Below are 17,889 nucleotides of genomic sequence, written 5' to 3' on the forward strand. Positions count from 1 at the left end.
TGAAATAGAATAACTTCATGCTAAGTTTTTATTAACTAGCAACTAACAAATTTAAGCCACTTAGTTTTTTTCACAAGTAGATCCGTGCGGAATCCACTTTATCTTTTGCTATTCATTTGCCTATGAAATATTTCTGCGGAGTCAGACAATGGTTGGCAAGTTAAAATCCAGCTTTGAGTCCCCCTGACCAGGACAGGACTTTCTTGCCACTTTATACAGATGTACTCTTTCAGATTGCTAGGCTGGCCACTCAAAACTGTTTCTTTTTCTTGGTTTATTCAAATTATTGGCTCAAGGGTGCCAATGGCTGAAATACCACATTTTGAGAGGTTATGGGGATTTTCTGATAAGCATGGTAGACTAAATACGTGCATTAATATCCACTTTCATGTGAAATCTAAAATGGGAGTTACAGAAAAAAGATATTAACAGAAAAAGAAAGACAAGACAGGAGACGAGACAAGAGCAGAAAAAAACATGTCAATACATTTTTGAAAGACAGAAAGTAGATGGAGAAGTTAATATAGCATAAAGCAAAGAAAACTGAAATACTAAGTGCTTGCAGAGAAGGAAGCCAATGAAAACAATTCATGCTTCATACTGTGGTACTCCCAAATGAATCAAGTACACGAGGAACAGTTAACTGAGAAGACTGTAAATTGGAGGAAAGGAGAATGGGTGGAGGCATAAGACCTAAAAGAACGAGAAAGGTTGAAAGTCTGTACAAGGGCATTTAAACTTCTAGGTTCCCTCCTCCACATATCTCCAGCAGGAGATATGTTTATCCTGTGATTTTTCACAAAAGAAGAGAAGCTCCCCCCAGAAGATTCAAGCACAATAGAAAAAAAAAAAACAGTATGAAAGGGTTATGTAAAAGTTTGCATACTGAAGAGTGTGCCCCAGCTCTGTTACCTTCTCCACTCTTCCAAGAATGCTAATGGCCAGGCAAATGCCACCCAGGCAAGAGGCTGGAGAATTGGTCTCTGGACAGAATAAAGAATTCCAGAGTAAAGAAACACAGATTATAACATACCCTAACTTAAAAATAAAGGGCAAAAAAATCCTGATATACATTTTAATATTATAAAAAATACTGGGGTACCTCTAATATACTGTATTATTTTATAATAACCGATACTTATCCTGTACTTAATTATTAAAGCTGAATTCATCAAGAGGTTTTAGACTTCCCTAGAAGCAAAATTTAGGAATGTTGGCAAATTTTTCATAGAAAAGTTTTGGGTTTGAGTAAGGACCCTAAACTTCTCATTTAGAACTTGCTTTTAATAGAAAACCTAAAGAGGGAAGCAGATTTGGCTCAATGGATAGAGCGTCCACCTACCACACAGGAGGTCCAGGGTTCCAACCCAGGGCCTCCTGACCTATGTGGTAAGCTGGCTCACTCGCAGTGCTGATGTGCGCAAGGACTGCCCTGCCATGCAGGGGTGTCCCCCACATAGGGGAACCCCACGTGCAAGGAGTGCATCCCGTAAGGAGAGCTGCCCTGCGCGAAGAAAGCGCAGGCTACCCAGGTGTGACACTGCACACATGGAGAGCTGATGCAGCAAGATGACGAAAAAAAAAGAGACACAGATTTCCAGTGCAGTTGACAAGAATACAAGAGGACACAGAAGAATATACAGCGAATGGACACAGAAAGCAGACAATGGGGTGAAGGGAGAGAAATAAATCTTTTAAAAAAACCAAAAACCAAGAAAGCCTAAGGAAAGAAGATAATTTACAAATCTTACAAGGACAGAATCAGAAATTACTATGGATATTTAGAAAGTATGACTATTACTTGAAAATGTCATATCAAGCTATGATAACTGTGGGAAGCTGAAAAATGGCCTTCAAAGACATTCAAGTCCTAAACCCTGAAGCCTATGAAGGTTACCTTATATGGTAAAAAAGACACTGTAGGTGTGACTGAATAAGGAATTTGAGATAGGGTAATAATCTTAGATTTTCCAGGTGGACCCTAAATGCAATTAACAAGTGTCCTTATAAGAGAGACATGGAGGGAGATTTGACACAGAAGAAGAAACTAATGTCACCAATGAAGCAAGATGCTAGGCTGTTGGCTTTGAAGATGGAGGAAGGGATCACACGTCAAAGAATGCAGTTCTAGAAGCTGAAATACGCAAGAAAACTGATTTTGCCACCACTGGAGGGAGTACAACCCTGGCAACATCTTGCTATAGACCCAGTGAAACTGAGTTTGGACTTTTGACCTCCACAACTGTTAAGGGAATAAATGGGTGTTGTTTGATACCACCTAGTTTGCGGTAATTTCTTAGAGCAGTCATAGGAAATAACAGTGCCAAACAGTTTTCTAAATTTTAGTTCTGCCTGTACCACCCCCACAATTTCTGCTTTATCTGAATACCAGCAGCACTATTATTTACTTAATTTTTCTTTAAATTAACTCATTCTAAAACTTCAAAAAAAATTTAATGGAAACTTCATATCACTAACAAATAGAAAACAGTGATTTCTTACTCTAAGTAGTAAATAGTCCTAAAATTAGATAAACTGGAAATAAATCAATCATACTAAATTTCCATAGGTTTGTTGCCTAACAAATAGTCTGAAAGGCAGGTCTACATTCTTTTTGTTGAAAATGGAAAGATTAGCATGTCTTACACAGATATTAAACACTAGAAATAAACAGACTTTCCCTTAATCTGAGATACTGAATGTAAAGTGGAATGGGACTAAATTTCTCATTGTGTGATACAATGTCATTTAATACCCTTTCCCTGGACCCATCTAAAAATCACATCTCCTCTGATCATTGGAAGCTACACCTGTCTGTAATCAATTCTCTTCTTACTTCCTAATATACAGAAGACTTGGAACAGCTGAAAAGAAAAATTAAGGTCTTTCCTTTAAAATATACAATAGCAATCATAAAAATGCTATTTCATCTAATAAAGAAAAGGAATGTATGGCAAGGTATAAGCACAATTTAAATCCCAAGGAATCAGGTGACAGAAAAAATTTAATTATTCCCTTTTAAAGCCATAGAGAAAAATCATAAGAGTCAAGAATTATTAGAAAATTTTATGTAAACTCTGCTTTCTTTAGCAAAATAATATACAGCATTGATAATGTCATTCAAGTTCACCTATTTTCATAGAAATTTATATTTTCATTCCCTAAGTGGTAAGAATGTTATAAATCTGTATAGGAGCTAAATAGAGTCTCACCTGGGGCTTTGGCAATACACAGGACCACTCCCTGTGATGGTGGCCTAAACTGAGGACAGAGTAAGAAAGAGCAAGTAAATCAGTCTTTGGAGGAGAATCCAAAGTGAATATTGCAAAACCAAAATAATGAAAAAATGGCAAAGGCTACATAAGAAAATTTTGCCTATAAGTGATAAAATGGCCTCCTGCTTAATCTGAATGTATTCATGCTCATTAGGGCCTATTCTGGATGGCATAATTAATATATTTTTAAACTTAGAATAATTAATGCAAATATGGTAGGAATATAAAAGAACATTGAATTAAATAGAATGGGTAGACATGTGACTATGCATCAAATCCTTCTTACAGCCAGATGCCGTTCTGCCAATTAACAGTGAAGTCCTATTAATGGGCACACCGCAAGCACAATTAAAGGTGCATATTAGTGACAAAAATTAAGGGAATTTGAGCTGGTAATACGTGCTTTTAAGAAACTAGACAGAAAATCACCATGAGACATTACAATAACAGATGAGACATAATAAGAAACAAAAAAGAGTAAAATGATTAAAATTTCATGGAAAATGAAAAGATGAACCAGAGACTAATAACTAATAAAGTGCAGTGCATACCATTAATCTGTTATCAAAATAGGTGGCTGTGAAAAATTTTTTTCTAATAAAACAAGTCTTTCATAAATATAAACTAATCTAAGAGTCTGTTATGCTACATTATTATACTTGGAAGAAACTGACAAGGTCCAGTGATGAACAAAGTGATGTGACTCTTGGAGAGTCATGTCATATACTGTAGAATCTTAATAATTTATGGAATAAAGTATGTAAAACTGAAAATTCTACTAAAATGATAACAGAAGAAAAATAAGAATATAGTCATGTGGTATTAGTACTATGCTTAGTAAGAAGCCTATATTATCTATTTCAACTGCTTAAATTTTCAATTAAGAGATATATTGTTCTTAGGAAAATAAAGTAAGAGTTTATTCTCTCTTTTAACTAAAATTTTTTTTACCTAACAAATTTTCATCAGATATTAATATAAAAAAGAAATTTCTAATTTTCATTTATATTTACATACATTGACCATCACAGAATTTCAGAGCTAAACTGTTATAGGCTCTACACTTTATAGATGAACTGGAGAATCAGAAATACATAGTGGCTTATCTTAAGAGACCACTTATAACCCAGTGGAAAAGTCTCTGGGTGCACTTACCATCTCAGGAAGAATAGATGTTTGCATTTTGGACTCTATAAGGAAATAAGTAGGAATTTAAAACAAGTCACTGAAAATTTTCTTAAAAGAAAAAAGATGCAGCATAAATTAGATTATACATATGCACATGAAATATGTCAAATAAAATAGCTATGAATTTAGAATATATTTACCTACATTTGGTAACCAGTCAAATCTGAAAGGTTAGAGAAAAACACAAGGATGCATTCTCCGTTAGCAAAAATTTTCTAAAACTAATTGAGCCAAATACTATAATAGACACTACAGAATTAAAAACGAAAGGACTAATAAACTTAAGAGAGGGCTACAGTTTCTTTTGTGAGACAAAAACATAACCAAATAGATACCATGTGAGCTGGTGGCTGCTTCTTTATCTAGTGTAAGAAAGAGCAAGTCATCTTGAGGGAGATCTTTTTTGCTTTGAGAATAATCATTTCAGTGATATATGTTTACTTCTAAAGTAACAAGAGTTCGAGAGAAAAAACAGAAAAAGATATTACTATTACCTTCACAACAGCAAATCATTCCTTCATAAATCCTTTGGAATGGAGAGAGCAGGGGAGGGATGGAGTAAATATGCACAGAAATCCAAGATCTTTTTTAAGGCCCAAATTGCTTCTCTTTTCAGTCACAATGCTATTTAACCATTTCTCCTGAATTGGTAGCCTCAGAATGATATCAGCTGGCAGGTAAGAATACCAGAACACCTGAGAAACTCCATGTCGGGGAAGAGTGAAGAATGGGCTGGTAAACAGTACCTTAACCATTATGGGAAAGATTAATTCTAGACAAAAGTGTGAGTGAGACTAAAAGTCACTTATGACAAAGCCAGTCTAAGAGTAACAATAAGAATAGTTTTGTGATGTCAATGTGTAAATGTAATCTGAAGAGCTTTAAGAGTAGACGTAAATGCCTAAAGTAACATGGAAGAAACATGAACTAGCTTTTGATCTCCTTTATACACTAAAATATTGTCAGAGGAGCAGTGATAGCTTAGTTATATCTATCTTCAACAACATCAACATGTAGTGCTTAAAGCAGTAAATGCACAAAAAATGGGGCCAATCTATGGACTCATCAGATTATCAGTTTCTAGAACCTGGAGATTAGAATCAGGACCCAATGAATGGATTAAATTTAAAATCTCAGGAGACTGTTGTAAAAGGGAAGAACCTGGAAGTAAAAAAGGTATCCTTACAATATTACAGTAGGTTGTGTTTTGGAGAGAGAAGGGAGTAGGAGCCAAGCTATTTTGTTTGAATAATAAAGAAATGTAACCTTGTTTTGTTCCACAAACTGGGAAACATAAACCTACTGCAACAGAGAATAACAATTAAATTGAGGACCATAAGTGAAATATGTACAAGTGCCATGGAAGTGGGAAAGTAAAATATATTTACCCCTTCACTGTCCCCTACATATGCAGTCCCTGAGCACTTAAAAGGTGAAAGTCCAAAATGTGCTATAAGTTTATAATTCACAGTGGATTTCAAATACTTAGTGAAAAAAAAAAAAAAAGAATTTAAAATGTTTATTGTTTTATATTGAGTGAATGTTGAAACAATAATATTTTGGACATACTGGGTTAAATAAAATACATTATTAAAATTTAGCATATATGTTTCCTCTTATTTAATGTGGCAGCTAGAAAATTTTAAATTACATATATGGTTCACATTAGTGAGGTCCTCAGACACCAGAAGCTGAAATCAATGGAACCCATGGAAGCAGAGACTGTCAGATGCCTCCACTGTGTCCTGCCATGTCTGACTGCCTGCAGCTTCAGCTCAGGGAGGGTGGGGCAGGGGGAGTGGAAGGCATCTCCTGATGAAGGCTTCATCTGGACACTTTCATGGCCTCAGAACTGTAAACTTATTAATTTAATCACAGTATTTCAAAAGTGTTAATTTTGCTAACAGTGTTAAGTATAAAATCTCATCAAAATCAGGTCCTGGGGTAAAATTCCCCTCAGGCTATGGACCTGTGAAATGAGAACAAGTTATCTGCTTCGAATACATTAATACAAAGGAGAACGGACAGAGGATACAAGTTTCAACTGCTATAGGGAGAAACTGGAAGGAAAATAGGTGTCAGAGTTTCCAAATAATTCAAAAAAACCTGCAGAGTATACTCCATTAGTTTGCAAAGTCTGAAAGTCAACTATAGAACCATAGTTTCTTCTCGGAGCCCAATGGAGTGGCAGCCCCACCCTTTCCATGAACTTGCCCCTTTCCAGTGACCATGCTCTCAGCTCCACCCTCTCCAAGCATCAGGGTAGTCACCAAACTCTAGGCCCCATCCTCTGGAAACAGTGGGGTAATGACCAACTCTCCCCAATCTCCAGGGTATAGGTTCAATCTCCTTATAACACAGGGGTGGCAGTCAAATCCTCTCCAATCCCCAGGTAATGTGATCCACCCTCTCTGAAGCCTGCGGTGGCAACACTCTTCCGGAACCATGGGGCAGAATGCCTGCCCTCCCCAAGTTCCGAGGCCTACTTACCCTTTCCACACACATGGGTGGGTCGTTCAGACCTCAGCTACCATGGTACTGCTATTGAAGTCATTTTTCCTTCAGTCTCTGTCTTTACTGTCCATTTTAGTCGGGCTGGCAGTGGTTGCATTCACTGAAGATCTTACGAAAATCTTGTTGGTTTTGCATGTCGCAAAGAGCGGCCCAAGCTGTCAGTAAGACTTTTCACAGATCCTTCCTACATAACTGCATTTCTAATCCGAATTTACATTGAAACGACTCGCTGTTTCCATATTCAGTTAAATCCCTACATGAGGCACTATTCTCTGGGAACTCATTTTCCAGAGGCTCAGAATTTCCCAAGCCAACAATTTCTGATTTATGTCCACAGGAGTTCAGTTCTCAGCTTATCCCCTTCCTCACATTTTCCTATAAACTGCAAGGAGAAGCCAGGCTGCGCTTTGCACATTTAGTTTGGAAATCTCCTCCTCTAAATATCCAAGTTTGTCACTTTCAAATTCTGCCTTCCATTTAACATCAGGAGTCAATTTTGCCAAGTTGTCTGCCACTTTGAAGCAAGGATCATCTTCCTTCCAGTTTGCGATGACACATTCATCATTTCTGTCTAAGGCCTCATTGGGAATATCTTCAGCATCCATATTTCTTCCAATAGTCTCTTCAAAACAATTAGACCTTTTCTATCAAGCATCTCACAATTCTTCCAAAATCTACCCCTTACCACTTATAAAACCATTCCAACAGTTTTGGTATTTGCATAGTCACCCACACCCCCCTCTCCTGTTACCAATTTCTATTTTAGTTTGCTAAAGGCTACCAAAGCAATAGAAATGGATTGGCTTTTACGATGGGGATTTTTTACTTTAAAAGCTTATAGTTTCAGGGGTGGCGGACCTGGCCCAGTGGTTAGGGCGTCCGTCTACCACATAGGAGGTCCGCGGTTCAAACCCCGGGCCTCCTTGACCTGTGTGGAGCTGGCCCACGCGTAGCGCTGATGCGCAGGAGTGCCCTGCCACGCAGGGGTGTCTCCCGCGTAGGGGAGCCCCACGCGCAAGGAGTGCGCCCCTTAAGGAGAACCGCCCAGCGCGAAAGAGCAGCCTGCCCAGGAGTGGTGCCGCACACACGGAGAGCTGACACAAGAAAATGACGCAGCAAAAAGAAACACAGAATCCCGTGCCGCTGACAACAGAAGTGGACAAAGACGACGCTGCAAACAGACACACAGAACAGACAACCGGGGTTGGGGGGGGGGAGGGGAGAGAAATAATAAAAAATAAAAAAAAAAATTTAAAAAAGCTTACAGTTTCAAGGCCAAGAAAAATGTCCAAATCAAGGCTTCTCATCAGGAGATGCCTTCTCCCTGAGCTGCAGCTATGGTTGATCAGACAAATGGCAGCACACGATGGCACAGTTGCCAGTCTGTCTTCTCATCCAAGTTCCATTGCTTTCTCCCTGAGCTTCTGCTGTGGGGAACCAGACACATGGCGGCATACACTAGTCTCTTTCCTCTCCTCCAAGCCATGCTGCTTTCAGCTTCTGGTAAAAGTGGCTTTCTCTCCACTCCTGTGTTTCACTGATTTCAGCTTCTGGCTCCTGAGGCCTTCCTTCTCAGCTTCTGGGTATTTCTCATCTGTCTCTGCTACTTTTCCCTGTATCTGAAGCTTTTAATCTAATCAAAGGCCCTGCCTATAATAGATTTATACACACAGGAATGGATTAACCCTAAGGACATGTTTTTCTGGGGTCCCCAAAATCCTCAACCTACCATAGCCACTTAGAGTCTCTAGAGACCAATTAACAACAGGATATCCCCTTAGTAAAAACGCATAATATGAAGGGAGAAATAGAGCAGTAGAGGTGAAATAAGTGACATTTGTCCAAAGCATATCTGGGAGTTAGCAACAGCTATAGCCACAAAAAAAAAAAAAAAGAAAAAGAATGTCTTCTATAAAAAGAGAGAAAGAGGAACAGAAACATCTTAGAAGTGCAAAGAGCCAAAAGAAGTGAGGAAGAGGCAGAGAAAGCCAGCATCTCAGAAGGCTTATTACAAACAGATACACTGAGTAAAATTAAAAAATTACAGTACCCTCTCTTCTCCACTCCGCCCCCCCCACCGCAGCTTGCCTGCTATCTGCTCTCTGTGTCCATTTGCTGTGTGTCCTCTGTGTATCTGTTATTATTTTTATTTATTTCCCCTCCTTGCGGCTTTCTTATTGTCTGCTCTCTGTGTCCATTCGCTGCGCGCTCTTCCGTGTTTTTACTTGTCTCCCTTTTTGTTGGTCAACTTGCTGAGTCAGCACTCTGCGGCGCTTGCAGGCCTGGCAGCACTCCATGGCGCTTGTGGGCTGGCAGCTCTCCGCCGCGTGCGGGCGAGTCTGCCTTCACAAGGAGTCCCCGGGACACGAACCCAGGGCCTCCTAGAGCCCAAATGATTGAGTCACAGCTGCTCCTCACCCTCTCTTCTTTTTAAATTATTTAATATTGGTATAAGATATGAGTTATTACACAAGTTTTTAATAATGCAAATTAAACTTATAAACTAGAAGATCTGAAATTTATGGAAATTTCTCACATTTAAACCAGCAGTCCTGAGTAACAACCTTTATTGTACCTTTTCCTTAACTCTTCAGCATATATAAATAAAAGTAGAATTATAACCAAGTTGCATAGAACTATGGCAGCACAATAAATAACCTGGGGCCAAATCAGAGTATAGACATGGAGGAAATAATGTGCATATTAGAGACTATTTAAGAATAACCTCTTCAGTTTACAGCTGAAACAAAGGTTCCGTAAGTATAAGAACCAAATATTTTTTAAGGCACCAGGTTTTAAAAATCACTCAAATCAACAAAGCAGAAGACAAAAAACCCAAGAGGTGGGAAATCCATCAGAGAAGAAAGGTAAATGGAATTCCCAGGATGAGATAGTGAAGAAAAATCCCAAGAAAAAAAACTATACAGCAGAAATGGACGGTAAACAGCCAAAACAGAAAAAAATGGATAGCTATAGAAAGAATGACTGTAATTAAAACAAACAAAAAATGGACTGGATATATTATGTTTGTACTAAAGAGGATTTAACAGTTCTTTTGGAAACTTGAGGGAAGAATCAGTGATAATACTAACAAATGAATATATAATGCATTTCCTAACTCTAGGAGAAAACTAAAGTTTTATAAAAAAGAAAATATAATAATATACTACTTGATCTGGGAAGAGTCATAGGCCAATTGCTGATCACTGTTTTTGATTCACAATTTCGGTTACGGGGGCCCTGGACAAAGGATACACACAGGAGACTTAAAGATGGTACACATCCTCAGAGCTGGGGAGGACAGATGAAGGGCTGTATTTACGAGCAAGTTAAGAAGGCACAGATTTGGGAAGCAATGGAAGAAACTCCTGGCACCCTTCCTGGCCCCTTCATCAACCTCTCTCCAGGGCAGTTCAGAGGCAGCCTGTGCTCCCTTTGTGAATCCCTAGCCTTGTCCTGTCTGCCAAAGACTGATTTGGGAAACTCTTCTCCAGTGTTTCCCTGCCCCCCTCCCAGAATTTGCCCTCCAAGCAAAGGCAGCATGAGACAAAGAAAGCAGTAGAAGAAATCACTGAGGTGGACAGTTTGGACAAAAGCTTACCTGCTTTGCGTCCTGCAGTGGAACACCTGGGAGATGGGAAAGGTCTGCCAATTGGAAAGCAGAGGAGGCATTAAAATTCCTATAAAGAGGGGGACATCTAAGTCACTAGCAAGCACAAGCCCAGGACTGGACACATGCCCAAAAACGACAGGGAGGATGAGCACTATGCACTTGTCTTAGGCAGACCCTCCTGATAAGAGGGCTATACTTAAGAAAATCTATATCATATAACCAGCTGGTTAAAAATCCAAGAAACAGACATCAGGGGGAATGAATCCCAAAGTTAACATTTTATATTATTAAAATGTACAGTGTGCAACAAACGATTACAAGAAAAATGAAGAAACAGGCAATGGTGGTCCATCCAAAGGAAGAGGATACAAATCCGGAAAAGAACAACAAAGAAAAGCAACTGTAGATATTTTGGACAAACACTTAAAAAAATGTTTTTTCAATAACTATAAGGAGATGAAGAAAAACACAGAGAAAGAACTAAAGGAAACAGTGAATGAACAATATGAGAATCTTAACAAATGAGAGAAATTTTTTAAAGGAACAAAACAGAACTATTGGAATTGAAGATCACAGTAACAAATGAAAAATTCCCAGGAGGGTTTCAACAGCAGATCGGAGCTGCGAGAAGAAAAAGAGCCAGCAAACTCAAACATGAATAAAATGAGTCAGGCTAAGGAGAAGAAAGAAAAATGAATTATAAACACAAAAATACACTAAGAAAAAAAAAATACACTAAGAGAAGTTGAAGACATCATCAAGCATATGAATTTATACATTATGGTAGACCCTGAGGGAGAACAAAGAGAGAAAGGGGGAGAAGGAATATTCAAAGAAATAATGACAGAAAACATGCCAAATTTAGCAAATTTGACAAGTCCAGAGAACACAAAAGAGGATAAGAACACATAAGAGGAGAAACACAACTTGTCATATACTGATTAACTGTCAATTGCTAGGGACAAGAGACTTCTGAAAGCCACAAGAAAAAGCAACATGCTATATAGAAGGAAGTCCCAATTAGATTAAGAGTTGGTTTCTTATCAGAAAGCGGGAGGCAAGGAGGCAGTGGGATGAAATATTATACTTAAAGTGCTGAAAGAAAATAATTATCATATGTCCATTATTTTCTGGTATGTAACTCCACTTCTTACATCCTACAGACACTAAAATGCAAATACATGAAATATAAAGATAAATCTAGGTTTTCTGGACATACACTGTACAAAGATATAAGTGGTAACAAGTACGGAAAAATGGTGGGGGGAAAGGTGTATAGGAAAAGTGTATGTTCATACTATGGAAATCAATTTGATATAAAATCAAATGTAATTGTTATATATTCTAAGATGTTATATTTCACAAGGGAAATATATGAAAGATATATACAGATATAAATGAGAAAGGACACAATATGGTACAATACAAAAAAATCCAATAAATATGAAAGAGGCATTAACAGTAGAATTGAGAAACAAAAAAAAAGATGTAAGACTTACAAAGACTAAATAGCAACATGGCAGAAGAAACTCCTGCATTATCTGTACTGGCTTTAAATATAAATGGAATAAACTCTCCAGTCAAGAGGCAGAGATTGACAGAATGGATAAAAAATTGTGACTCAACTATGTGCTCTTTACAAGACACTCGCCTTAAATTAAAAGACTTAAGTAGGCTGAAAGTGACAGGATGGGAAAAAATATACCATGAAATTAGTAACTATAAGAGAGCTGGGGTACTTGTACTAATATAACATAAAATAAACTTTAAGTCAAAAACAGGTATGGGGGGAAAGCTGGTCTTTATATATTGATAAGGAAGTGAATACAACAAGAAGTCGTAACAATTATATATAAGCACCTAACAGCAAAGGCCCAACATATGAAGGAAATATTCACATATTTGACTGGACAAAGTGAGGGCTCTACATTAACAGTAGGAGACTTTAATACACCACAAATAGACAAAAGATCAATAAGGAAACACAACACTTGAATAATACTCTATAAACCCCCTAGAACTGGCCAAAAGATAAAGAACACGTCATCCACAATCAGCAGAACACATTCTTCTCATTCTTTTTGTGTGTGTGTGTGTGTTTTTTTTTTTGTGACCTAAGGAAAGACCATACCTTAGGTCATCAAAAAAGTCTCAGTAAATTAAAAAATACTAAAATTATACAATGCATCTTCTCCAACTACAATGAAATGAAACTAAGAATCAATAATAGAGGAAGAAATGGGAAAACACACACATATGTGGAAATTAAACAATGTACTCTTAACCAACCAATGGCATAAAGTAGAAATCACAGGAGAAATTAGGAAATATCTGGAGGCAAATGAAAATGAAAATACAATATACCAAAACTTATAGGATTCAGTAAAGGCAGCTCTGAGCAGGAAACTTATAGCTCTAAGGGCTTACATTAAAAATAAAAAATATTACATATTATAGAGCTAACCCACAAATTTGGAAGAATAAAAGAACAAACTAAAACCAAAGTAAGGAGAAGGAAGGAAATTACAAAGATTAGAATGAAGATAAATGAAATACGAATAAAAACACACAGTATAAAAACCAAAAGTTAGTTCTTTAAAAATATGAATACAATTGACAAACACCTAGAATAAAGAAAAAACAAAGAGGAAACATATAATATCAGAAATAAAAAGGACCATAAGAGGATACTTAACTCTCTATTCTATACCCCACTCCATATTCTGGGAACCTAAATGCTAGATTCTGACTCTGTGGGTCTGCTCATTCTAATTACTTCCTATCAGTGAGATTATACAATATTTGTCCTTTTCTGTCTGACTTATTTCACTCAACATGATGTCTTCAAGGTTCATCCATGTTCTTACATGTATCAGAACTTAATTCCTTTTTATGGTAGAATATATTCCATGGTGTGTATATACCACATTATTAAAATGTTCTTTATTTAATTATACCAAATGTACCACCCCAATGCAAGTGTTAATAACAGAGTGTTATATGAGAATTATGTACTTTATGAATGACTGTTTTGTAACCCACAACTCTGTAATTTTAAAAAAAGCAAGCATATAAAGTGTAAAACGAAAAATCAGAAAGAAGACACAAATATGGATTTTGTAGAAATTTGGAAATAAGTAGCCAAAAACCAGTTAAAACAATGTACAATGCATCCTAAGACTGGCACTTGGGAGTAGGGGAAGGTGGGAAAGAAGACTGCTCTATTTTTCATTATAAGCCATGCTATTATAATTGGCTCTGAATATCATGGCCATGTATTACTAAACATTATTTGGAATTTGCATATTTTTTCCATGATAATAAGCAGTACACACTTTATTTTGAATACACAAATGAGGGAAAACGATAACAAATAAGATGGCAGAAATCCTCAAGAAAATCATACACCTAGATCCAAAGGTATATTAAAAAATTATCTCATGATCAAGTAGTGTATATCCCAGGAATGCAAGCATAGGTCAACATACGAAAAATCATCATAATACTATATTAATGATGTAAAAAAGAAAATCACATGATAATCTCAACAGATTAAAAAAAGGCACTTGTTAACACCCAAAACCTAATATTTATGATTTAAAAAACAAAAACAAAAAACTTCTGGGTAAGAAAGAAATTTCGTAACATGATAAAGGATCTCTAATAAAAATCTACCACAAGCATACTTAATGGAGCAAATTTAGGTTTACTCCCTTGAGGTTGAAAACAAGACATAAATACATCTTCCTCTCCCCATTCATTCAAAGATAATGTTTAAGCCAGTACTAAAGGTCTTGATCAATATAATAAAATTAGAAAAGGATGAGAATTAAGAATATTCAGCAAGATTGTTAGATTAATAAAAGAAATAGTATGCCAGTACATCAGAAGTACCAAATAAAATTTTAAGAGAAAATAAGACACTTACTAAAAAGAAAAAAAAATTGTATTTAGAAATTAACCTAACAACCACAATAAAAACCTTATTAGAAAATATTTAAAAAGCTTGAAGAGTTGTATCTTAATCATTGAGAAGGCAATTATAAAGACATCGATTTTCTCCCAAATTAAATTCAAAGCAATTCCAATTAAACTTCTAGCAGGAATTTTTGGGAACCTGACAAACTGATTCTAAAACTTATATCCTAAACCAAATGCCCACAAATATTTTTTAAAATCCTGGCAAAGAACAGGGAGACTTACCTTACCAAATATCAATTACGAAGTCATTATACTAGAAAAAGTGTGATTGCTAGATGAAAATAGATTAGTATAACAACTGACTATACTAGACATTCCCGAAAGAGACTCACATATTTGTGAGGTCATTTCTCTTATATATACCAAATTCTGATATATCTATGGATCTCTCTCAACCATGAGTTTTAACCTCTTGAAACTTATTGTAATTACTGTTATATTTAGACTTTATTTTTTTCAAGCAAGGAAAATTGGGCCTGGATAATACTGGGAACTCAAAGATTCAACTTTATCTTCCCAAGATTTCATTTTCTACCATTTCTGTCCCTAATCTCTATCATCCATCCTCTTCATTTGTCCACAATTTACTCCAAACATACCTAACCACTAAATTGACGAAAGTTCTTCAATGGGTTTCAGAAATCCAACATGGACTAAATAGTCATAGAAATCTATTTTTGTTCAAATATTGATAAATCTTTGAATTTTACTCACCCACAGCAAAATGAAGTTTTATAAATATTAATAAAGTATATCAAGCTAAAAAAGGAAATACAATTTATGTAGTTTTTGTAGATTTCTAGTAAAGAAATGTAAGTTAACATTAATTTTCCAATTATTATAAGAAAATTGATATATTAATAGCTAAATTCCTTAAAAAGTAATGAATAACAACATTTGATTCTTAAGCTTAGTGAAAAACATACATATTCATGTTTGTATTATATACATTTTTATATATAATATTTTATAATGAAAAATTTGCTTTAAGGAAAAGAAGTTGTCATAGCAGTAATCAATCCTTAGGAAATAAGTTGAGGGAAATGTACTTTACATATTTACATATACATATATACATATGTATACACATAAACATATATACACACCTACACAAACACAGCCAAATGAACTTACTCCGATGGGCTGAAAAATAAGTCCATCCATTTCATGGCTGACTTCCTTGGCAAAACTTCCTTCAAGTAGCTATAAAAGAAATACACAAGTATTTTTTAGAAATACAGTAGTAACTTTAAAGGTATTTTAATTTCTTTCTCTATAAAAACTCCTTAATAAAGGGTAAGGAGTTCCTGGAGTCAGCTGGTGAAACAGGGCAGTTGGTGGTCACCCAGAGCTACCTAAAGCACCTGTTTGGAGGACCCAGGAGATGAGATGAATATCCTGCAGCATCCTCAACAGTGTGAAAGGAGGAGACTGCCCATCTGCACAGAGGAATCATGAGTAGAGCCTTCCATGCCATGGAGGTCAGTGCCCGTGGTGTGCAAGCCGCCGGGGGAGCTATTCTGTGGTTGGAGCTCGAAGTTTCATTTTCCCCAATAAAAACGGGAGGAAAACATAGTGTGGCACCAGCTTCAGCTACTGATTAGTGGATTCGGCGGGCTGAAGTAGAATCCTGGGAACAAGAAAACTTTGAGCCTGTTCAAGTCAGAGGGAAAATGGTGGCTACCATTTTGACTCCGCCCCTGGCATGAGGGGAAGCAGCGCTGGCTGAAAATCATACTGCTTATAAGGACCAGCTTCTTTCCACCTGGGTTGGAATGCAGGTCTAGCCTAAACCCCAGTCCCACCTCTGACAGGGAGGAAGCAGGGGGACCTGCCATCACCTCTCTGGGAAGCTACAAGCCATGCTGCAGAGGCTGGTGCCCATCCTGCTCTGGGGGGGAAGGCTGCCTCATGAGCTCTTCTGTGGCTGGAGTTGGAAGCTCCATTTCCCATAAATGGTGGAGAAAGAGACTGATGTCCACTGATCTCAGCTACTGATTAGTGGACTCGGCTGGTTGAGGTATATAATCTTAGAGACAGCTAGGGTCTGAGCATGTCCAACCTGGAAAGAGTCCGGGAGCTGCCATTTGACTCTGCCCCCCAGCATGAGAGGAAGCCTGGCTGACAGAAATCCAGTGAAGTTAGGGACTGACTTCTTTCCACCAAGATCAGACTGCAGCCCTAGCCTGGACTCCAGGTCCACCTCCAGCAGAAGTGGATGGCAGGGCCTGCACCAGGTTCTACAGGCAAAAGCAAGTGCTCTCCGCTGGCACAGGCTGAATAGTCAAACACCTGGGGCTGCATCCCTCCACCCCAAGAGAACAGGAGAGGAGCTGGATATCCTCGGTCTCTCCAAGCAATGGCAGGAGTTCACAGCACACACAAACAGGTCTGTTGAGTGTCTTTGAGCCCATCTCCACCTCTGGTGTTGAAGGAGGCTGATGTTGCCTCAAACTCTCAGGGCAACAGTTTTGAGCTGCACAACCCTGACTGTTGGGCACCTGTGGCTCCACCTCCATCCCCAATAGGACAAGAGACGGACTGTGTTCGTTCATCCTCTTTGGGTAACTGCAGGTGCTTTTCGCCCACACAGCCAGGTCTGGTGCATACTTGTGGACCCACCCTCACCCCCCAATAGGAAAGAAAGGGGCTGGTCTTTCCACAACCTTTTGGGGCAACAGCAGACCTTCAGCCTGCACAGACTGGACTATTGGATACCTATAAATCCACCCCAATCCCCAATAGGATAGGAGAGGTCTGGTGTCTTCACAACCTCTCTGGACAGCAGTGGGTACTTTCAGCCAACAGGGACTGAACTGTTGGGTGCCTGTGGCTCCATCCCCATGCCTTAAGAGGATGGAAGGGGTCTGGTGTTTCCTCAGCCTCTCCAGGCAATGGCAGATATTCTTGGCCTAAGGGACTGAACTGTTGAGCACCCACAGAACCATGATAGGAGGGAGCTCGTACTCCCTCAGCCTCTCCAGGCAACGGTGGGTACTTTCAGCCTATAGGACTGAACTGTTGAGCATTTGTGGTTCTGTTCCCACCCCCTAAGGGATAGAAGGGACAGTACTCCCTCAGCCTCTCAGGGCAATGGCAGGCATATTTGGCCCACAGAGATTAGATTGTTGGGCACTCCAGAGGGTCCATTCTCACTCCTGGCAGGGAGAGGGTCTGGTGATAGATGAGTTTACCTGAGCAACTGTGGTCATTTTGGATCATATAGATTGTCAGCATAGATTGCTGCCAAAACTAAAGCTCCATCCCTGCCTAAGGTAGGGGGGAAGGGGTGTGAAACTTCATCAGTGTCTCTGGGTG

The 17,889-nt window shown here is 38.1% G+C and overlaps 1 protein-coding gene across 6 annotated transcripts in view; it reads right to left on the reverse strand.

Annotated features, from left to right (window-relative positions):
* RNGTT (RNA guanylyltransferase and 5'-phosphatase) overlaps positions 1 to 17,889 on the reverse strand; it is a 355,704-nt gene that overhangs the window by 149,700 nt on the left and 188,115 nt on the right. For all 6 annotated transcript variants that reach the window (XM_012523691.4, XM_058307139.1, XM_071218594.1 and 3 more), the window contains one exon: positions 15,706 to 15,774. In XM_012523691.4, coding sequence (XP_012379145.3) covers positions 15,706 to 15,774 — 69 coding nt within the window. The remainder of the gene's footprint in view (positions 1 to 15,705; positions 15,775 to 17,889) is intronic.

This window comes from Dasypus novemcinctus, chromosome 11 (genome assembly GCF_030445035.2).
Source record: "Dasypus novemcinctus isolate mDasNov1 chromosome 11, mDasNov1.1.hap2, whole genome shotgun sequence".
NCBI classification, from domain to species: Eukaryota; Metazoa; Chordata; class Mammalia; order Cingulata; family Dasypodidae; genus Dasypus; species Dasypus novemcinctus.